The sequence below is a fragment of the Rhamphochromis sp. 'chilingali' genome (assembly GCF_963969265.1).
Source record: "Rhamphochromis sp. 'chilingali' genome assembly, chromosome: 12".
Lineage (NCBI taxonomy): Eukaryota > Metazoa > Chordata > Actinopteri > Cichliformes > Cichlidae > Rhamphochromis > Rhamphochromis sp. 'chilingali'.
The window spans coordinates 6847857-6871931 of record NC_137939.1 but is presented as its reverse complement, the minus strand read 5'-3'; the positions used below and the strand labels follow the sequence as shown (position 1 = coordinate 6871931).

The following is a 24075-nucleotide window of genomic DNA, read 5'->3' as shown; positions in this document are numbered from 1 at the left end:
CTGTGATCATACTGTTGATCATACAGGTATAAAAGTTTAATTTCCTTTATATGTAAATATAAAGGAAACTATATTAGATTTTTGTGTCTCTATAAAATCAGCAGTAAATTATGTCCTACCTGAAATTTAAACCTATCAGAAGTGCCAAAACAGAGAATTATCTTTTTGTATTACTCAGTATTATTTAAGTGATCCGTGAACAATATGTGAAAAAAAATATGAATATCTCTCACGCACAACACGCATCAAGTATTTTTTAAAATTGAGTAACACTAGGATAAAATGTCCACTATAATGTCCAAAAGCACAAAGGAGTGTCCTCCGATTCTCAACATTTAGATTAACAGATTATGCACAACAACACAGTCTGAACTTCTAAATACATTACACATCCAAGAGCTGTTACAAACATAAGCATCGTGGGTGGGTTATAAGTTTTATGTGATGCAATAAAGTATTATAATATTGAATATCACTATCTTGGCATCGCACAAACACTGCTGTGAAAAATTACCACCTCATTCCATTTCTGCCATAGTTGGACCGACCGCTCTTTGCACACAAATTCACATGCACACGTCCTCAAAAGAAATACAGAGCTCACACTCGTATTACATTAAATCTCTGAATTATGGGTTACCAATTTCTAGTAAATGTACTGCGTGCCCTTTTCTCTGCTAAGCTGGATGTCTTGATGGAGTGTGTTTCCAAGTCCAAACCACACTACGGGACGCTCCTAACCCAGCGGGATGATCTGAAAAAATAAATACTGCCATAATTACAGAAGAGAGAGACATGGGCCATGTCTGACATGACAAATCCCAGATGGATATCTCCGAATGACCCTGCATGTGTGTGCGTATGATGGGCATGTTTGTGTATAGGTTTGGACCTTTTGGGGGGGGTTTTTTGTATTTCAGTGGAAACACGACCTGTGTTTAACGTCTACATGGGCCCCTACTCTTACCCTACCCTACCGTGCTGTGTTTGGTTGACAAAGGATGAGTGAAACAATGCACAGGTGAAGAACAAGAGATCACAGAGAACACAGGAAAAAACAGGAGTTTAAAAAAAGCACACAAGAGACATAAAGAGGGACGGAAACCAAGAAGAAGAGAAGAAGACAAGACAGAAAGAAAGAGACATGGAGAGAAATCTCTGGATGTGATTTGGGGAAGCTTAGAGTAAATATTTATTTCCCATCCTTGGGCCTGTCAGTGGTAACGTGATGTCTTCCAACACACACTGCTGCTATTCAAAGATGCCTGTCCCCCCCCCCTTGTGTTTATGGTGGCATGACTTGCACTGTGGCATACTGCTACACAATACAAACACAAAATGAGATACTTACACTGTGGGCGTGCGAATACACAGTCACAGCCACACACATTTACGCACACATATGGGCACGCACAAACAGACAAAATACACGTGTCTCGTAAAAGCATTCCTTTGTTGAAGGACAGATTACCAGCTCAGCTTTATCCCTGGTTGTTTTGCACTTTTCCTCTTTTTTGTGTGTATGTCTGTGTGCGTGTTAGTGCACGTGTGCGTGCATTAGTTAATGCATGTGCGTCTACATAATACGCCAAATTCGCGATATCTTGCTCCATCTCTCTATTGCACTCACACACACAAACATACACATCATTTGTGCTTTGGTGACGTCTCCATCTTTGGCAGGAATCAGTGCAGAATACATTTGACAGTGTTCAAATAAAGTCGATGAGAGAAGCAAAAAGAATCGAGATCGCGTTTGCCCAGGGAAAATAATGAGGATACATCTTCTTCGAAATATTTTATTGAGTAATTTCCAGTCGACCCGGCTAAACTTTAAAATGCTCTCAGTGTGTTTCTCACTCTTGCCGAGTTGTGAAATCCTGTCCGGGAAGCATGTTCGAATCCCCGTCTCAGGAGGCCTTTTTCCCAGAGAAAGCCAGCTCTCATCTCTGGTGCAACGCAGACTGATTGGATGGGCCAGTCGGTGAGGCTGCGGGCACGCTGTCCCTCTGAACACCCCTTTCTGGTCATCCTTCTCCCCTCATTTTTTTCCCTCCCATGTGCCGAAATAGTCCTCCTAACGAGTGTTGGCCCATCCCTGTTCCCAGCTATAAAAACAGGCCCCGGTGGCCGAAGATGCTTAGAGAATGTGGTTATTATTGCACATACACACACACACGCAGGGGCCCCTCTCCAGTAGTTTGGTAAATGATGCCCCAAACTTAGCTCGAAACAGGAATGAGTCCAAGGTTTCTTCTCATCATCATCATCATCATCATCATCATTCCTCAGCAGGCCCATGACTCAGCCCAAGTCACATTATTTGTTCCAGAGAAAACATAATTTTTTTTTCTGTCAAGCTTTTTCTCTGTGTCTCTCTGTTTTCGCTCTTACTAACTTGTGCTGTTTTTCTTTCTTTTCATATCATCCCATGTCTTTATCTCTTTTGCTCCCACTGTAAATCGCTTCCCATATCTTCCCTTTTCCCGCTTTCTCCCTCCGTCTGTGTCTTGCTTTTCCTACTCGATACACATTTTCTGTCCACTTTTTCCCCCTCCCTTTCCATGGGCAGACTGTTCTTTAAGAAGCAGGCCAAAGTAATTCAAACAACATGGGTCTAATTTGCTATGACATGTTTCATTTCTGACCTCACTTCAGATAACCATCTTGCTCTCTCCCTTTCTTTCTGCACTTCTCCTTCTCTCTCTCACATTAAGCGATACGCTTTGGATGAGCCTGGCCTACTCTTGGAGGGTTCCCCTAACCATGTGCTCATACTAACGGTTTTGTGGGTACTCAATAAGACCAAAATGTTTGCTTTTGCTTTGTAGGTCATTTAAACAAATGTATTCCTCTGAAGCCAAAAGTTGTTGGAGGCTCCATAAGCCATCTGTCAAGTTTTTTTTTTTTATCTGGATTGAAGAGGTTTTTAGTGATTGTGTTTTTGGAGGGACTTGTTTTTTATAAGTTCATAGAGGACGACTACTGCACAGTGTAAACGCCATACCACAGGACATGATGTTTTACCCAGGCGGACTCAACAGTGAAATTTGAATTATTGGCAACTCTGGGACTGGGAGGTGGTTGAGTGGGGATGGCAGGAAATGACTGAACAGTTCAATTTGGGTACTGGGGTAAGTTTGAGTGAAAAAAACTTTATAGGCACAGCACACTCTGCTGCCAACCCCAAAAGCCACAAATATGAGCGTGTTCCCTGAGAAGTCGGCCATGTGAAAACAAAAGTGCCTAGCAGTGGGCAGTGAAGAGAGGCTGAGGGAAGAGAGGAGAGGCAGGGAACTGTCAAAGTTTAATTTGGGTGAGAGGTCAACCCAAAGCCAAATCCAGAAGACGCTTACCAAAGATATGTCTTTCTACTGCCCATTGGAGGCCTTGATCATAATTTCCTTTTTCTGTGTCACTCAAAGCTTTACAGTCATGAGAGGTCAAATTAGCTGTCACAAACACCATTTACCCAACCACAAGAAAAAAGAATAATGTTTTTTTTAAACAAATACATTTAATTGAATTGTGTGTGCAAAAACAAACAAACAGACAAAACTGAATATTTGTAAATATATATATATGGCCTGCTCAACAATACACTGTAAAAGTTATTGTGTTCCTGCCTGAAATTTTCCACATGGGCCAACTTTTACGACTCAGCTGTGGAACGGAACAATTCGTGGATTTTAAAGCCATCACAAAACAGATCATAAATATGCCAATTTGTATGATACAGCTATTGTAGAACAGGCTGATGACAGCTGTCACACAAAGAATAAAACAAGCTGGATTATTCTGCTAAAAATATTGTGCGCTGGGCATCACTGTGTGATAACACGACGTTACATTGGTACTCTGGTTAGAAAAGTCTCCCGTGGTCTGACTCCAACAAAAACCAAAGCCCATCATCATCCATGTGTCCTGCAGAGCTGAAATTCTCTCTGCTTTTCCTTTGTCAGCAGCTCATTGCAAGCCTCCCGTGTCATTGAGAGAGATAAAATGTTTACATAACAACATCTGAGAGAGCAGCAAATGGTAACTCATTAGTGATTAGGCATGCATTTTTCCATAAAATGTCTAGGAAATACTAAGGCATGTACTGGCAAGATCATGGGGACATCTATTTTCTTTGACCAATTTATTCCCATCCAGTAATAAAAACGGTTAGTAACCCTCGAAAGACACCACTCCTCATACCTGGTTATAGCCCATGCAAAGCTGCCAACTAATGCCTTTAGCTGCTTCTGCAGCAGCACTGCCCTATCTCCTCCCTCATGTGCACCAACAAGTGAAGTGAGTGTGTAAATGTTTGTGGTTTTTTGCCGGAGGAGGCGCTTTGTGCACGTGTTCGCTTACCCTATGTATGTACGCATGAATACATTTGCATAGCACAGGCCATAAGAAAGACTTCATTCACAGCTTCTCTGAAGTTAGCCAGAGGCTCACCTCAAGATGTTCACACTCCAGAGCTGCCAACTGTAAACAGACTCAACTCTGTCTCTCTGAATTCTCCCTCACTTTCACTTTTTTTTTTTGCTTTCATGTTAAAATGGGGCTTTGTTTTTTTCTTTTTCTTCTTCTTCTTCTTTAATGAAGTTTACTTGTTCTGTGGTATTTTTTAAACAGCTGCAGGTAATAGCGAGAGAGGCTCCAAGTAACAAGGCTCACTGCTCATACACAGTACAATCTGTTTCCATTACTAACTAATCTGATCCCTTTTCTATCGATATAAAATTTCTGTCGTGAACATTTTTTTTCAACTATTTTTGTACAAAAGAAAAAGGGGGGAAAGAGGTGACTGAGAATATACCTATTAGAACAAATTAAAGGTCTCTTTAATTAATTTGCTTCCACTTCATAACATTTTCTCTGTAGCCTAGCACTGAACCAATGATCCCTTGCTGACCAGCACTTCCTGTGATGGCAGAAAACCAGTAGAGTCAATTTGATTAGTCGCCACTCAATACGGCCTCAGGTAATGAGGTATGTCTGGAAGTAGGTGCAGAGGGGGAAGATAAGGGGCATAGGGTATTGGAGTCGGGGGGTTTCCTGGGGTTTGGCATGTGGCGGGGCAAGGGACCCTTCAAACTTCAAAGATCTCAGATTGGACACAAAACACACATTACAAGGAGGAGGAGGAGGAGGGACCACACAAATTTAATTTTCCTAAAAAGGGGAAATGGAGACAATGAGGATCTGGAGGTAAACTATTTGTGACCCCACGTTTACCTGGTTACCCCTACCTCTATACTCCTCATCTTTTCCTCCCTCCCTCGCTCTATTCCAGATCTGATTAAGCCACAGTGGAAGGGAGCCTCCACTCGTTAAGGAACCCTGTCATGACAAAGAGAAACACAAAGCATGACCGGCCCTCAATTGGAAACGGATCCCCAGTGAAGGGGCAAAAAGGGAGGGAGCCAGAGGAAGAGAAAGCAGAAGAGAGATGGAGATAATTGAATCAAGGCTGCGGGAGAAGAAAGATAAATCTCATTATTGATACTCCAGTTAGGCAGAAAGACTGCAAGAGCTTTTAAGTCAACTCAAACGCCCGTACAACCTATCCTACGGTGCATTCTACAAAATGTTTATTCTACGGTGCACAAACTTAGTCTCTAATTACACTTTAAAAAATCCAATCACAGTTGATGGAAAACAAAACTAAAAGAAGGAAGATTATGGAAGATTATGTTTTTTTTTTTTTTCCTGAAACAGGTATGCTCTCCAGAACAAATACAGAACAAATGTGTCATTTTTTCAGCTTTCCAACTGGCTAATCTGTTGTGGTTTCATGTTGTTATTTCAATGTTCCTCTCCGCAGAAATGCCAGCTAAAACAATTGTTGTCTTGGTAACTGTGTTCAAACCGAGGCTCTGGATCAGACGCTCTCCGTCACTCACTGGCTTAGGTGAACAGCTGAGCTCCTTTCCCTTTCAGCACTTTCAGGAAAGAAACTAGCCATTTATCGTGTTTGTGCATGTGCGTGCACATGTGCTTGAGTCTCTGTGAGTGTGCTAAATGTATTTCTGACAGAGGAAACGTCTTACAAATCTGTAAATTATCCCGATGACAGTTTATACTCTGCAGTGGTCACCTTTGCCACAATGATGAGCTCATAAGAATGAACACACACACATGACAGCAATCTGATTAGATCACTCCTTAGAGAGAAGCTGGGAAAGCAAAATGTACTTTTCTCCTTACAAAGCCACACATGTAGTGTCAGAGGTAGAACTCAAGGAATATTGGACTTGATCATTAAAGAGACTCACTGAGTCCATGCTGTCTTGGCCAGTGCAACTGCCCCGCCGCCCACCCCCTTCCTAACTGTCCAGCAAAAAGCCTCCATTTGCAAGTTACGAAGTCTGAGCACAAAGAAAAAGAATGTCAGACGTTGCCAGATAAGTATCAGTTTTTCATTTTTCCCTGCAGAACATGGCCTTTGCTATAAAAACTAAGAGGTAACTGTTAAATCTGAATTTACTTGCTGTTCTTTTATAGAGATATTTGTGAGTGCAAAATAATCCAGGAAGCTATTTTCTTTGGCAACAGACTCTGACCAGACTGTCTGTAGAAGCTGCACTGCAATCTAGAGGATGGTGTGAATGAATGCGGTCAATAATAAATGAGTAGGACCGTAAGGACGACTAGCTACGAGGAAACTCAAGAGCCAGGTAAGCCAGGGGAACTGTCTCCATCGCCTCTTCTCTTCTGTCTCTTGCTCTCTCTGTGCTCGATAATTTTACCTTTCACACAGGGTCTATACAACTGGCATGTAGGCAACTGAGAAAATGCAGCATATATTTGACCAGGCATGCACACGCGGACAAACAAACACACAGAAAGAGGAGAGTGAGCCAGCAGCCGTTTGAAGCATTCTGACGTGTAAATAAACACAGAAGAGCTTTCTAGCCAAACAAAACCAATTTTTAAAGCTCTACAAACACCATTGGACCAATCGAGACACTGGCCTTTCTTTTCTTTAGAGGAACCGCTCAATTAATATGTCACCACAAGTCATGACCACGAGACCCTGCTAAAATAAGCGAGCCACTTCAGCCCTTGCCTCTGGAGAGAAACTAGAGAGAGACATAAATTGCTCTCCTTAAAGTAAAGGAGTCATCCAAAAAAACCAATAAGCTGTGAGTGGGCACCTGCGGCACTGGAAATAAATACTTTTTTTTTTTTTTGCTGAAACCTTGCATCCACCCTTGTTGTTTTATGAACAACCCATGGAAACAATATATATTTACTCATTTCCACAGGTATTTCCTACCCTCTGTGCAGCCTTCGCTTTATGAAATCCTTTTTATAAATGAAGTTTAGCATTCAAACACACAAAAACACTGATAACTTTTAACTGAGTGTGTAGGCTCTGTAGGTAAATTACAACTATTCTAAGCATGATAATTTTGGATTTTACCCCTATATTTATAAAGCCTGAAAAATTACAACAATTTAAAAAATATATTTTAATTACAAAAAAAGGCATAGACATTTTTTCTGCGTATTTCTTCTGGTCAGGAATGCTAATCAATTAAGCTACACCCACAAACTGAGCAGAAAAATAACTAACATTAAAAGTATTTGCCCAAAGACATACTTGTAAATTATCTTTAATTATTATTTGGTCAAAATACTTGGAAAAACTAATGTGCAATAAACCTTTCAATTGCTCAAGCCCATATTTTTTATTTTTTTTAATTTGTTGGGGTTTTTTTTTTCCAGATGGCTAAGAAACAGGACTCACGGATTTTGTAATTGTAGGTACTGAAAAAGGAGAAGAGATACCATGTTGGCTTCCCTCTACGCATCCTTGCATTGTTCTCCCGCTACACCTGACACTGCCTCTCAGACCTGCTGTGTGTGTCCGTGTGTGATGTGATCTTGAACACAATGAAGGTATGAAGAGCGGAGGAAGTGATCAAAGTGTCAACCAGAACCTCTGATACTAAAAACCCGTAGTGCCCCCTGCTCGGAAACGTTATCTACACAGGTACGTAATTTAGATACCCCACTGGAGTACTAGAAGGCTTTGATGTTAGTTTAATGGAGGATTAACGTTTAAGTCACACCACTGCTGCTTTACTTTCAGCCAGTAATGATGACAGTAGTTTTTGATGCAGGGTGCTGTGCTTCTGAAAATAAACAGAAAAAGACTCAAATATGTTGCAGTCTAAACTTTGACCCAGAAAGGGTTCAAACAATAGAATTCAATTTGTCAGAGTTAAGACTTTAAAAGGTGCAATTTGGATGTTCAAAGTTTAATGAGCCTCTCTGCTGTGGAAATGACCTGCAAACATTTCAACAATTTAAAAGAGACTTTGAAATTAAAATTCTTTGCCTCCGATATTACAGATGGGAAAGCTGTAGAAAAACTGTGCAACTGCTCCCTGTAATTTTATGTAAATTCAAACCCCCACATTAACTCTTGGAATCACTTATTTTGTATATTTTGTAACATTTTTTAAATGCTCAAAAATTACCAAAATCTTACAAACGAAAAACCAATTGTTTGAATTTTCTAAAACTTTCAGCAAAAAGGAAAAAAAACAAGGAGGGGAAAAAGTGGAGATTATAGATGGATTCCACTGATTGCATCTCGTCGTTGTGCTATTGGTTTCAAAGGTTCGGCTGAAAGTGAAAGACACGGTTAAGAGGATGACGACCACTGTCCTGTGCATGTGCACGCGTGTGTCTCGGGGTAGACCCAGATGGCAGGCGGGCAAAAAAAGGTGGGCAAAGCGGACAGGAAGCTGTAAAGGAGAGTTCTGGTTACAAAGATCAGACGGCAGGACAAACTACGCTCAAAGCTACTGCCGCTGCGGTTCTAAAGGTGTAGGTTACACTCCCGGACACAAAGGACTTACAAATACACACACACAAACTCCCAGCTCCCCAAAGGGTTGTGCTGGTGTGTGTTTGCAACTGCTAGCATCTAATTAACATGAAATAGCAAATGTCCACATATTGTACATGCATGAGCATTTAGCCACACACATATCCTCCAAGCCCCCTCAGCTAAGTAGATCCACTTAAAAGGGCTCCTATCAATTGTCAGCAGCCACGTTTAGTTGTTTAGGCCCATTTTCTCCACTGATGAGGACCAGACCGTGGAAGAAGTAGCCACCTATTAGCCTCATGTTGCTTCTAATTCTGACCCAATAAAATGCCATTCTTGCTGCCATGGAGAGTTCACCTATCTTACCTCGCAGAGAGAAGGAGAGACATGAGAAAAACAACTAAGCAGTGGTACATTGGACAGGGAAAGAAAGCAGTAGTAAGAGAGTGAGGCACTTGCAAATAAAGATGTAACAGTGTCAAAGGAAAAGGGAAGCGTGTGGGCCTGCTGCTAATTTCCCGCCCTGAGTGCAGTAATCTGAGGGGAAGATTAAGGTGAAGGAGTTATTCTTGACTATTTTATTAAGAGGTGCTTTAGGCGCTGGAAGAAGGGGCTTTAGTGCTCCTCCAGCAGCGTGCCATACAATACAAGACAAACATTTGCTGTTATTTCACCAAAGTACTCTCAGATGTGCTGGGTCGGGTCCTTGCCTTTTGCTGTGGAGGAACTTGGCATCAAAGTTACCTACAATTCTTTAAAAGCAACAACAAATAAAACAAGAACAACGCCAAAAATCCCTTCTGTGAGGTGGGTCATGCCCCGAAAAAACTGTCCAGCTAATGAATTCTAAGCTGTTAAAAGAAGGGATGGAAACCATGAACGTCAATTTAAAATGTTACCTTATATCAAAAAAAATGGTGCAAACATGTGGATCTGAAAGCCGCCATTAATGTGTTCACCTCATTGATTGATCATATTTTCCTTTCTTTCTAAAGACTAACAAAAATGGGTTATCTATCAGAAATGTGTGAAATAATAGAGATTTAACTTCGTGTCCCAGTCTTTAGAGAAAAATTTGAATTTTTTACGTCATTAAAAACAAAACGCTGCAGTATATAAATATTCAAATGAAGCTAAGGCTGGCAAGAGGCCAGTAGAAGCCTCACCCACCTGCCTCTTTTGTTTGCTTTGTCATTGCTTAACCATTCTTAAGCACTTACTGCTCTTCGGTGCTGTTGAAAAACAAGATGCCTCTGTCAGTTATGCGCATGTGTGCCTGCGGTCATCGAAGTGAACTTTTACTGCATTCAGGAAAATGAAGAGAAACTGATTTGCAAAGCCAATTGAAACAGCACAGAAATAACAGTAACAACCCGTGGAATCCACCCCCAAACTTAACCAACATGCAGGTCCTTGAGTGCAAACATTTGTTTGGAACAACATCTTCCTAATTAAAACTGCTTAATTGGCATGTCTGGAAACCTCAAGAACTCTGAGTCGAACGGTCAGCGTGGACAGACAAAAACCGCAGAAGTGGCCGTTTCAACCACTCATAAAACACAATTCAGAAACCGGATCTTCCTCTTTCCTTTTCTGTTTTCGAAAAAGAGGATGTGGCTAGACTTGATGAGGAGAGAGGCGGAAATTGAGGGAGACATAAGGCTTGGGAAGCCTCTCCTTAAACCAAACTTAGAAATTCTAATTATGTCATTTCAGACTTTAAAGATAGTCTGCCTGATTAAAATTTTGAGGCCACCGTTTTGTCAATCAGTGTCAACACAGAGTATCGCTAGTACCAAAGCCCTAATAAAACCTTTTGTGTCCCAAGATTAATGCTCTTCTACATCAGTTACAATACATGCACACCCTATTAACAAAAAAAGTTCTGGCATGCATCAAAGATTACAAACTTAAAGTGAATCCAACTGTGGAATTTCCTTTAAATGCAAGGATTATCCACCATCCATCACCCAACGTCCCAATGACTGCTTATTTGGTTACGACAGACCCGGAAGAGGCAGCCCAGTTCGTGGCATCACTTGAGTCCTGTAGGTGATGATGTGTGAACTCTTTAGGGAAGGGCAGCAACAGTAAGTTGCTTAGAAGGGCCAGACTAGAAAGCTGGTGATGTTTTAGAGCAGATGTAATTGCCAGCAAAAGAAAGTAGCACTAAATCTCTCATGAGTTGTAAAACTCTATAACTATAATAGCTCTTCATGTGACAAAGAAGGAATCAAAAATTCTCAATTCCAATCTCTGTTCACTTTTATGTGAACCAAATAAATTATTGAGCAATATTTTTTTCCCATCTTAGCTCAGTTTACAACCATCAGAAGCCAGCTGAAGTATTTCTTAAGCTATCATGGGGCCTTACATCAAACTCAAACCCATGTAGCATTAAAGTTTGCAAGCTAAGCCCAGTTTTACAAACCAAAACCAAATTCTGCCACACAAGTGTAACTGGTCTGGGTGTGTGCAGCTCGCAGCACCACCCCTAGCTTCTGTGTGTGTCTTTTCTTTGTTGAATGGAGGGTTAAGTGTGTGTACGTGTGTGTGTGTGAGCACGTGTATTTCTTTACTGGAAAGAGTAAAAAAAGTGCCGTAAGTATTTTGATCTCCTTCCTTTAAAGTCACATGTGATTGTGTGATATTCAACAATTCAGAATCAGGTTATTCAACTCTAAATGACAGCGCTCTTATCTCTGGACTGTGTCTATAGGTGAACCTTTTCCAGCATGGAGAATATGCAGCTAATATAGGCCGAGCACTTTGCCTTTGGGATACTGAGCATCACACAGACGCATGCTTGTAATAGAGCTATTTGTTTTCCTCAGAAAGCTGTCCAAACGCTCTCACTGGGATCACTTGACTGCACAAAGGCCAGCTATGAATTGGTCAAATCCATTGAGATTGGTCATTGATTAGGCCTATGGCTATAGGGGCACAAATATGCAACTAAATTAGATATTGGTGCTTGTGTGTGCGGACAGCTGTGAGCGAGTTAGTGTGCATGCGTGCATTGCTGTTGCACTGAAATCCACTTAACCTGCATCCGCTTCTGATGAAGTTTTATAAACCGTGAACCTCCAAATGAAATATCAATCTTAAACCTCTTCTTCTGAGCAAAAAAAACCCTTCACTTCAATAAGAGCATTATTAGTACAGTTTTTTATGTACAAGTACAAGTTCTCATCACAGCGAATCATGATCATGATTCACTGTGATCTAAGTAAGCCACTAGTTTTCCACCAGTCTTTCTTGAGTATGTTTTAATATAATAATATTAGTGTATAATAGTACACATACCCATCTCACAAAACATATAATGGACTATAGATAACTTTCTCCTGCCCCTTCTCATCTATTTCACTTCTTCCTGACATCCTCTTCAACATCTCCCTTTTCAACAAGAGCAGTTTGCCGGGGTCAGAAAGCAATTTAAAACCTCTATTAATGAGAGTCACTGAGAGAGAGAGAGAGAGAGAGAGAGAGAGAGAGAGAGAGAGAGAGAGAGAGAGAGAGAGAGAGAGAGAGAGAGAGAGGAGAGAGAGAAGAAGAAGTTAAAAGAAGGGAGAGAGAGATAGATGAGGTAGTGGGGGCGGAGAGGAGAAGAGGATGAGGAAGGAGGGAGGGGGGTAGTCTGGGGTGTCAGCCATCAAAGCAGACCAGGAGAAAAGAAGGCCAGGTGCTGTTTGTGGGAATGTGCCGTCCATGGTTCCAGGGACCAGGGAGCTAAGGAGGGGGAGGTGGGGGCACGGTGGTAATTAGCCAAGCCTGGAGGAGAGAGAAGGCCCTTGAGGGCCCGCGGGGATAGCCCCTCCGAGAGGATACCATTTGCACTTCTACAGGAGCCGCCAGCCCCGGGCCACAAAGAAGGGGAAAAGGGGAACTATGGCATCCTTTATCAGGCCGGACAAAGACACCGCATCTTTTCAAAGGGGACCGGAGAGAGAGAGAAACTCCAGTGTTCCAAAGAAGGAGGGGAGAAATAGGAAAAGAGAAGAAAAGAAAGAATCTTAGGACCGGTCAGGAGAGAGACAGAGGGAGAGATGCCAGTGTGTGGGTTGCAAAGCGAGACAGGAGGTTACGGTCATACCGTGACCCAGTCGCTCCTCTGAGACATCAGAAATTCACTAATGTCCCACACACGCTTAGATAACACACAGGCACAAGTATATTCCCAGCGCATGGCAACAAAAAACAAAACAAAAATGGCATCACATTGTTTGTAAACGCTATCATATTCCAACTCAGCTAACATCACTTTCAAGATGTGAATTAATATCCTTAACCAAAACAACACTTTGTCTCAAAAGAGGCAAGTCAGCTTGCTCTCTCGCTTCTTCTCATGGCAGCTAAGTAGAGGCAGTGGATAAGGAGCCAAAACGGCCACCCTACCTCTGACATTATCTGGGAATCTTAAGAGTTTTGCCCTCTTGTAGAGCGACGGAAAGTGAAGGTCACTGACATTACTTTTACCTATTACCTTTGGAGAAGGGCTTCACAAGGGGGTGAATAGTAGCCATTGAAGCTATGAGGTTTTGTGCTCCCTGTTTGAGAGCAGCCTGACAGCCTTAGCTGAATAGGGGCCAGGGGTCAGACAGGTCATGTGATAAGGCATTTCAGACCTGCATGTAGGGCCCCAGACTGAAGAGGCCTGAAAAATCTCAAGACCCCCCCCCCCTCTCTTCACTGTGTCTCTTCTCCTCCTTCCTTTCCCCTTTCCTCTCTGTCCCCTCTCTCTCGCTCCCTTGCTCTCTCTGGACACAAAATGCCATTTGTTGTCCGTCAGTCAGTAGCGCAGAGCCCGGGTCGGGCCCGACGCTGAAAGCTCCATTCACACACCCTCTCACCCAGGGATGTTTTTGCAATTCAATATTTTCACACGCAGGCAGCTTCATCGTTACTTTGGAACCGTACACTTGGCAGGATGAGGCTGGGGGCCTCTGGGACAGAGGGGCTGAGAGGTGGAGGAGAGGGGTCAGCACAGAGGAATCCTAGTGTCAGGAGGGGACGGGCCTACGCCAGCTAATGGGCCATCTTGAAATGTTTTAGTCAAGACCCCTCCAACACCTACGCACACACACAAACAAGTGTGCACTCACTCGCGAACGATAGCGCACACATTCCACCCTACTCATCGCTTCACAACCAATCTGACTCCAGGTTAACAAGGACGGCTCTTATTTCCTTCATCAAAATCTCTGCGCTAATATAGTCACACTATCCCACCAGGAAAAGATTTTTTTTTCACTCACACCACACTGCATCTTTCTAGCCCACATCTCAAATACACAGGGCAGACCAAGCCATAACCAAAATACAATGGTTATATGTGTTTTTGGGAAAAGCGCACAACCACACTCAGAAAGCCCACCATGAGGGGTTTCATTTCATGTTTCAAGGCTCGCGCAAGAAACAGAAAATGGATCAAAAAACACAGAGAAGTCGAGAACAAACGTAGGTGCCTCGTGTAAAGATGCCTGCTTTTCACCAAACTATTCTGTGAGATTTATTCCAATTTCACAACTGTAACACCAAAGGATTTGTTTAACATACAGAGTGGCTGAAGTAAATTGGGGTAGGGGGGGACTGCACTAATATATTTATCCCACGCACCACACTCTACTTAATGAAATTAAACCACACCAATCGTGGCCCTTTGTCTCTGGGGAATTCAGTAATCAACATGCCACCAGTTTTCATTTTGTATGAAAATAAATGGCAGCTGGTGATATGGGCCTAATTGAGTTGCATCAGGGAGGAGCTGGGTGAGAAAAGAAACTTGCAGCAGCGATGTAGTGGAGCCAATTTTCATGGACAGGAGTGCTCGGGAGAGGTGGTCAAATAAGCAGAGGTATTCATCTGGGAACTGCTACCCAGCTTCCACTCTCTCCTCCTCTCCCTCCTCTTTGTTCTATCCATCATACTCACAGAGAAAGTTAGGAAAGTATGAAACAAATAGAGAATTGGTGAGCCCTATGCGCCAGAGCCTGGCAGGGTCACTGGATAATGACAGCTCAATTACTGTGAATCTCCATGTACAACCCCCCCTCTCATAATACAATCCACACCCGCCCCACCCAGCATGACAAATTTGTCAAACGCACCAAAACGATGGGCCTGACAGTGTAATCGCTAACCGTCCCAACCGACATGAAAGAGGTCTTTATCTGGCCAAATCAAAGAACCTGATCTCTGAGAGAAAAAGGGTGGGGGGGCTGACCAGAGAGGAGAAATGTCCCGCTCGGCCCCCGCGAGACATGGAGATGTCTCTAATCCCCTTTAATGAGACACTGCTTGCCCATCTTTGTGGTAATGACGAACCACAGTGAGAAAGACAGCGAGGAGGAGGAGGGAGGGAGGGAGCGGGAGAGATAGAAGTAGAGATGGAGCCAAGGCTTTGAACTGGCGGTCTTATGAAAGGGGAAGCAAGCAGTGGGAGTTTAGAGCCACACTGCCTCTACACATCACTGTTTGTTTCCAAAGACAGGCAAACAGCCCAGGGGACAGAGCAGTTTGTCTGCTTATCATACCAGAACAGGATGAGCCATCATCAGCTGTGCTGGACTGGGACTTGAAATAGACAGCATGTGTTTGTGTGAGTATGTGTGAGTATGGAGGGACGAGCTACGATTCAGACAGAGAGAAGAAGAATACTGGAAAATGAAGTGTCACATTTCTTTGTGATCACTAAACGCATTTAAATGCTCATTTTTATGCTTGTTTTGCATCACCTTGTCATTACATTGTACTGATGGCTGATGGTAGGTCACACCAATAGCTCATTTCAAGATCCTGAATATTAGTAGCAGTATTAGTTTTCATGCATTTGCAGTGCATAGGTACACTCTATATCTATACATGGCAAATGAATCACACAATATACCAAAATATTGCTTTAAAATATGTTCTAGTACACTGCATTTGTATATACAGAAAAGGTACAGTGACTGTTTCTTTTTTGGAAATTTACCATTACAACTTCGGAATCCTTAATTTGGATCACAAAAAGGAGCCAATCATATGTTGTCTCATTACGATTAAAGATCTGGCAATATTGAAATAATATAGCACACATTGGAAACAGCTCTGCAGAGAGTATGGAGTAAATTAAAGTGAAAGCAACATAAAGGTCAGTTCATGAATGGATAAAAGGAAAGGAAATGTAGAATTGGACAGAAGTGAGTGGGAATGAGGGAGAAAGTGCGAGGGTTAATACCAAACAAATCAGGATTAGACCCAGATAAAACTAGTCACAATTTTGAGCAATCCCTGGGATATCACAGTGCAAGGGGGAATCATGAGGGCTGTTAGCGCGCACTAATTAGGGAGTCGACACATTTGCCCCCTTGTTTTGCAAACAACACACACTGTTTAGCAGTGGGTAGTACACAATCACACAAGACACTCATAGAGCTAATCATTTAGCGTTAATCAGAATCCTCTGAAGTAAAGATGGGATATTTCCAATGGGATGATTCCAGCAGTCGTGATGTATTTTTAGTCCTGAGAAGCTGGAATGGAAAACTCTAGACATGACCCACCAGTGGCTGGACATAATTTGATAAGCAACCACGGGTCAAGATATAATGCTCTTTACTTCAGGCCTTTTGTATTTTTTAACCTCATTTTCGCTAACACATATGACTCGGTTTTGTTTGTTTTTTTTACCAAGATCCCTGCCCGCATCTGCAGGCTGAAAACAAAAAGCATAAGAAGAGACAAAAAAACAGGGGGCTGAAAAGAACAGGAAAAAGAAAAACATCAGCAATATATCTGAAACCCTCTCAGTCATGTCAGATTCCCCACTACAAAGCAATTTGGAGACTGTTGTTTTTCTAAACATGGCAGATGAGGTCACAGCGCAAGTGGAGAAACAGACATTTTTGCCAGCTGAATATGGTGAGGTAACTGTATCAATAAAATGAATGGGATTTGGAGCCATGTGCAAGAGCTTAATACAATGGTATTTGTATGCCAACTCAAAATTTGACTTAGTCAGCAATGAAGCGGAAAAAGATGCACAGAGCTAAAATTTGTGTGAGTGTGTATAAGTGTGCGTGTGTGTGGGTCTCAGTGTGAGAGTGCCTGCGTGTGTCCAGGTGCCCACCCATCGCTGTGCCAGACTTGGCCAAGGTCAAAGCTCCAAACAGTGACAGGACCTCCAATAACTGTACAAAATGGTGCACACACTGATTCCCACACACTTGCACGCATTTAGTCAGCCAACAGTGCCGGCTCCTGCTGTTTGGATGACATTTACACTCAACCTTTCTAGTTTGTGATTGATTGGGGTTAAAGCATACCAATGCACAAAAAATCTGTCACCACTGAGGTGTATGTGTGTGTAAGTGTGACCAGGCGGGATCCATTTGCATTATACCGTATGCATGGCTTCAGTGCGTGCTTGTGTATGTGTCACTGGAAAGCAGGGAACTAAGGCAAGTCAAATGTTTCAAAGCAAGCCTTCAGTGAAACCCAGTCAACAGCGAGGAGTCGCTGGGACTTCACTATTCTCCTAAAACTATACAAATAATTCTGCTAAAATGAAGCAGAACCCATTTATTCTCATTCTGAGAACCCAAACCAAATCAATGTCTTTGTTTCTGTCTCTTTTGTGCAGATTGAAATAATGCACTAGATAAGAAGGTATTTATTGGTCATATATAAAATTAAGCCAACACAACCTTTTCATTTGAAGTGATATCAAGATAGCTCAAAGGTAATGCAATAGGGAGTGTTGTAGTACGTGCTGGGGATCACTTGGTCAAATGATGGATGTGACATTGAAATGTTAGAATAGAAGTAAATTTAAAAAAAACAATGACAAAAGGGGCGAACAAGTAATTTCATCCTCATAATTGCTGAAAGACAGAAGGAGGCTTAATGTAATTTATTTGATTCACGTGTTATTATCCACTTTATTACTTTTTTTTTTTTACATTTTATTGCAGTTGCCCTTGACCAGATTAGAGTCTCTGTTTTCCAATGAACACTTGGCCAAAACAGCAGCAGCAAATTCACAAGACTAACTGACTGAATAACAAGAAAAGAATTTCTCCTGAGACACTGTTTCACTCTATGTTCAGGAGGGAAAAGGAGGAACCAAAAACAGTCCAAGGAAAAAAAAAAACCATAAAATACTGTATATAATAACTGATATATTTAAAGTTCGATAAATTGTTCTATTAAAAGCATTACAGCTGCAGTAAATCATAGCTTAAATCATCAGTTAATCATTTGTTTACTTATCACCTGTGTGTATTCCTGGCACAGGTGCGGGAGATCATATAAGTTTTCTTTCTAAGCTCAATGCAGACTTGCGGGAACGGTTACATAAAAACTATTTGCACCATAGGAATCAAATGGTGACCATATGTTACTCCATGAGACTCAGGACTAGACACTGAATGGACCATAACCATGACCTTGTCCTAACTTTGACTAGAGCAACTTCCTCTGCAACAAATTAATATGTTACAAACATGCAAAAATCACAGATGAGTCACAGATAAATCTTTGTTGGCTTTTTAACTGTCAGTTGTAAAGCTACTCCTTTCAAAGAACATCATACAGTGTTTTCTGGTTGTACAGTTACATGTCAATACAAAAGCATTTTACTAAATGCATATGGACAAAAATGATTATAAAAGGAAATAAACATGGAAAACCAGTCAGAACGACCCTCCTCACGACATGCACAAATCTGCACTCTGCACATGTACACACTCAAAATGAGGAAATGACATCCAAATCCAAAACTTCTATAATCAAGTACTTATGTAGGAAATGTGGCCTCGCCAAGTGTGGACTGATGCAATTAGTCAGGCTACACAATTTTTCAATCATTCAGAAATTGACACAAATGGTCCTAAAATCAGTCCAAATGCTCAGATCAAAATCCCCGAAACCATATAAAATAAAATAAATTCAAAACTATATTGAAAACTTCACTTTAGAAATCACTGCAAAGCATGTCATCCTCATAACAAGGTGGTGAACAATATGTCTGTAAAAGAAAGAAAAAGAGCCTGTAGTATGCAGAAGTAGCAAAGTCTGCACATTTCGACGACAGCCAAACGGTGATGCCTGAATCGGTGCTGCAAAGATCATTCACATCATCACACATGAATGCAAATGGGCTCTATGGAACCACAAGAATCTCAAGTTTCCCTCCCTGTTTTAGTTATGCAAGGTCTGCAGCAATAAAGCAAAGATCTCACAGGTATTTTTATTTCACAATTTATCCAGCGTTACTGACATTCAGCATAAACAAATGTCTCTGTGGGTACTGTAAATGCACTGAAAGGAAATTGTCAGAATTCGGAACAGATAAAAATCTGTAATTCTTCTCAAACCATCAAAATAAGAGTTATTAACAATATTTGTTTGGGTGCATGTTGTCTGCACTAACTGACTGGTGCACTTCAAAATAAAAGCAACTAAAACTGAGATTTACAGTTTCATAAAAGTAACTCCCCCCCCCCCCCCCCCCCCCCAAAAAAAAAAAAGAAAGAAAGAAAGAAAAATCTTACTACGGTGGATTTCCTCTGCATTTGATGATCCTATCATTTTTTCATGTCCAGGCTCTAATCTGTGAACATGAAGGAGTGCTATCTGACACATATTACCGCTGCATAGCAGTAACATACTGGGTCCCTGAACGTTTAGCCAGAAGTTCAACATAGCTACCATTGTTGGTTTTAAAGTGTTATGGGTTGGGTTTTATTACTTCTGTCAAAACATCAGAAGCTGTTGAGCCAGGCCAAGTTCATGACTGGGAGTCCATCTAATAAGAGGCCTTTAACACGAAGATCAATAGGATATCTTGCGATTAGTACATCATAGAAAGAGACAAAGACAGGCCGTGAGAGAGGAAAGCTGTCTGAAATTGTGCGAATCTTTCCAAACACAAAATCACAAAAGCAAGACTGTACAAAAAAAAAAATATTTTCTGATTGTGCAGAAGATTAAAATCGGTGTTGAAAATCGATAATCTGCGTGAATTCACTGACTTTCATTTCACCATATGTGATAAAGTACACGGTTCTTTTTTAATTACCTTTTTTAGCGCAGGGGAGGAAGAGAACAGCGCGTGCGTGCTTATGTATTGCTCCCACCTGTGTACTGAAAAAAACATACCTGAAAATAAATGTACGCCCACTCAACCGGAAGTCTTAATTGATCCAAAAAAAAAAAACAACCACACACAATTTAACGCTACATGTGGACCCCTAAGAATACCACAATAAAACCGCCGCAAGGTGTTAAACATTTCAAACACAATCAGCCTTCTGTAGCGCGCACGGACACACACAAACACACACATACTCAAGCATAACTTCATCGTGAGTAACGCCAAAAGTAATTATATTGTCACTTTGCGTCTTTATTCTCAGCTAGATTGGCTGTATTGATTTTTTTTAGTTTTTTAAGATAACAAGAGGCCAAGTCGCATATCAAATCCGTTCCGTTCGATAAAATGAGATGTGGCGTAAGGCTCGAGTGTCTCCATGGAGTCATTCACTGGTTAAGAAAAAAGTTCAATTAAATTAAATGAAAAATAAAGCTTAGAATAGACTGTTTAATATTTTTAATAAAAAATAAATAAATACAATAGACGTTGATCTCAAATTAAAAGTTGCACATTTTCAGCAAAATAATAAAAAAAATCAAAAAATCAGAGGAACAGAAAGTAAAACCATTTTTTCCTTAAAAAAAAAAAAAAAAACACTCATTAACACTTTAATGTTGACGCAAAAGTATTATGTCAACACACCAGAACTAATGCATAGCTAGTTAGTGCATAGTTAGAGATCAATGCCACTTTGCATTAAAGCGCTCACATAGTCGTGTTAGGTGAAAAGTTTCTAATATCGTGGTCTTTAATGTGCAGCCGGTGTCCGCGAGAACAATAACATAATAATATAAAAAATATTAATAACAATAATAAAACGATAAAGCAGCTGCTGCATAATAGCCGTGGCCTACTGTACTCAGCTACAAAAGAGAATGTTTTACCCGAGCGTCAAAAAAGGGGGGAACGCACTCCCCCCGCGTCGCATTCAAAAGTTGTGGGCCTGCACGATTTGAATGTTAAGGAAGAACATGATATTTTTCATGCCTTCTGTCTGCTCTGTTTTTCCAACCACTGCAACACAACAGATTGGAGGCCTGTGAGCTGCAGAGGCTCCCAGTGCTCCGATCTGAGTGCTACAAAGCCAGGTATTTGTGTTCATTAGCACCCGGATCAACAGACTATCAAGGCTGTTTAGAGATCAAGACCAAGTGCAATTACTGGCAATAGGCTGGTCCTCCACACGTTTAAGTATTTTCACAAAGCAGCCTAGTTTACGTTTTTTCCTTTAACCCATTTTCTTTGAAAAAAAAAAACATTATGTATGTGTATTTCTTGCTTTGTTGTAAACTTGTACGGGAACTTTGTCCTCTCGTGTATGGCAACCGTGTGAAAGTGACACGATAACAACAAGAACACGACTGAAAAGTGGAGAGGGGGGAAATGTTAGTGTTTTTATTCTCGTTGTTTTTCCTTTGAAAGAAAGAGCGCTGAAACCCCCTCCCTGAAAATGAATTAAACAGCGCTAAAATAGAACAGATTTATTTGGGACGTGTCAAGTAAAGCTCTTTATTTAAAATAAATAAATAAATAAATACATAAACATTTCATGTCTGTTTCAAATGCTTGGCACGGAGTATTTGGTCTGAAATGACTTTGTTGAATAGCCTTAATTGCGTCTAATGCGAGGTCGAGGTTCACGCTGAATTAAAAGGGAGGGAGGCAAAGTTACAAAGTTTTCTGAAAGGGCCTGGAAACACGCAAATAAAGCAGGTCCAACATACGACAGCATATTCCTAAAATAAAATAACCCCCCCCCCCCCCCCCCCCCCCCCCCCCCCACATTATAATAAAACAACATACAAGCTAGAATGCAAGCTTTCACAAAACCACAGCTCAAGTCACTATGGTTTGGAAGAAAACAAACACCAAGGCAGAAACAAAATAAAATGACAACAGGCCCGCAATAGAAATCGCGATGTTGTGAAGCATTTGTCTTTCAAATGAATTGTGGATAAATAAAGCCGAGTGATCCACGCAGGGCTGTGGAAGCCAAAGTGCATTCATGCAAGAATAAAATCGGCGGTTTAAGTAAATGTAATTCATAAATCAACCCACCAACAACAAACAAATGTCAAACGATAAACATGGTCCATTTCCAACAACAAAGTGCTCATGTTCACACTCACACTAAAAAAAAAAGAACCGAATACATGAATTTTCCGTGTGACGCGTCCAGCAGCCCACAAAAGTCGTCGTATGGGCGCTCTCAAGACACATTATTGATTGGCATTCCCTCGAGGAGGAAACAGCCTGCTGCTGCAGTCCAGTGGCCTTGGGTTTTGGGACGAAACAAATTAGCGGGAGAGCAATATCTGCTGAGATTTGAGCAGGATCGAATTAAAGAAGAAGAAGAAAAGTCCTCATTAAAATATTGCTCTTTCCTTTCTAAAATCGCATCTCTGCGTCTCAGTTTGCAGGCAAATGAAAGAGTGCGCCCAGGCTCGCCGTGAGCTCTGCAGCGAGCAGCAGAGCAGTGCCACAGCGCCCACTATTTTAAAAGCAGGGAATATTATTTCACAAGACTTGAAACGGCTCTATGAAAAAAAAAGTTACTATCCATTTCGACAACTTTCTCGGTAGCTTCAGGAGAGGAATCTGCGCCTTCGCGGAAGCCCGCGACAACCGATAAAGAGCAAAAATACGAGATGAGGCTCAATTCTGGGAGACAGTGTTTATCTATTTCTTTTATCGGAGTGTAATCAGCTAAAGCACCAGCGGCGTTTCTCATCACACATGAAAACTTTTCTTTTTCTTTTTTGTTGACACTGGAACCAGCGAAGCCAAGACCGCAACACGCAGGGAAACGAGACTGAGCGGCCGAAACGGGACATATTTACAGCGGAAAAGTTATTTTTGAACAAAGAGTAGTCATATCCTCTCTTAAGGATATGGCAAATGACAAGGACACAGTGGACATCTACGGAGCCGGGAGTTTGGAGCCGGTGGGTTAACTCGATAAGAATGGGGGAAAAAATAAGACCTACTTTTGGCCAGTTTTCTCGCCCTCGCCTTGGATCTCATCTTGTCGGCTTGTAGATTCCTCTCGTCGTCCTCCGTGAGCCCAGAAGCAGCAACAACACTATCTTCATCTCACCAGCATTGTCAGTTGTGATACCTTCGCACATGCGCACAGGCCATTCAATCTGACACCCTCGCCGGGGCCAAAAAACTTTCCAATGTATTCATCATCATCACTTTTTTTTTTGTCCTATCGTCTCCCCTTTAGATCACTTATCTCTTCCCCTCCTCCTCTTCCTCCTCCTCCTCCTGCTCTCTCTTCACCATCTCACCTTCCCACCCTCCCTCCCCCTTCCCATCCCCTTACCCCCCCCCCCCCCCTTCTCACCCCTCCACCCGCCCCATTCAGCTCCTGCCAGCACCCTCTTGGATTTTTACCCCCTTTAACAGCGACTGCTTGGTTTTCTCCAGCACAGCGGTGAGCGCAGTGAGGTATGGTGGTGAGGTCAAGGTCGTATTGTAATACTGGAATTACATTTTTAAATATAATTTTATCATTATTACAGTATTTATAATTAACATAATATATTATTTTGTTGTTTTTGTTCCTGTTTATTTAAAAAAAATTGTGCTATAAAAATACTTTCCTTTCTTAATTTAAAGACTTACAGAAACTTTGTGTTTAGGCTGTTGCCGCTACTGATACCTCAGTATGTGTTGCTGGAGCTGCAGAGGTTATTTTTAACTTCATTAATTCACACGCACACGTAAACAGGTCCAAGGCTCGAGCTCGATTGTGGTTGCAACTTTACAAGCTTACAAGCTATGATTGTGTGTGTGTGTGTGTGTGTGTGTGTGTGTGTGTGTGTGTGTGTGTGTGTGTGTGTGTGTGTGTGTGTGTGTGTGTGTGTGTGTGTGTGTGTGTGTGTGTAAAAACCATGTTGCCCTCAGGACAAGCAGCGGCCAGCAGCTGTTTGACGCATGCACGGCGCCTCCACCAGTAGGGTCCTACCGGAGAGACGTCCATGCTTTCTTTCTTTTTTTCTTTTTCTTTCTTTCTTTTGTTTCCTTCTGTGTTCACATTTGTAACAGCCGTGTTGCTTATTTCTTGGATAACTTTCTCTGTTCACAG

At 41.6% G+C, this 24075-nt stretch overlaps 1 protein-coding gene across 6 annotated transcripts in view; it reads right to left on the bottom strand.

Moving 5' to 3' along the window:
* prdm16 (PR domain containing 16) overlaps positions 1–23273 on the bottom strand; it is a 174913-nt gene extending 151640 nt beyond the window's left edge. For 2 of the 6 annotated variants that reach the window (XM_080899266.1, XM_080899269.1), the window contains exon 1: positions 22970–23271. In XM_080899266.1, coding sequence (XP_080755392.1) covers positions 22970–23006 — 37 coding nt within the window. In that variant the 5' untranslated portion in view covers positions 23007–23271. Of the gene's footprint in view, positions 1–22969 lie in introns of all 6 variants that reach the window. The other 4 variants (XM_080899267.1, XM_080899268.1, XM_080899265.1 and 1 more) reach the window with 3 other exon arrangements.
* Positions 23274–24075: the final 802 nt, after the last annotated feature.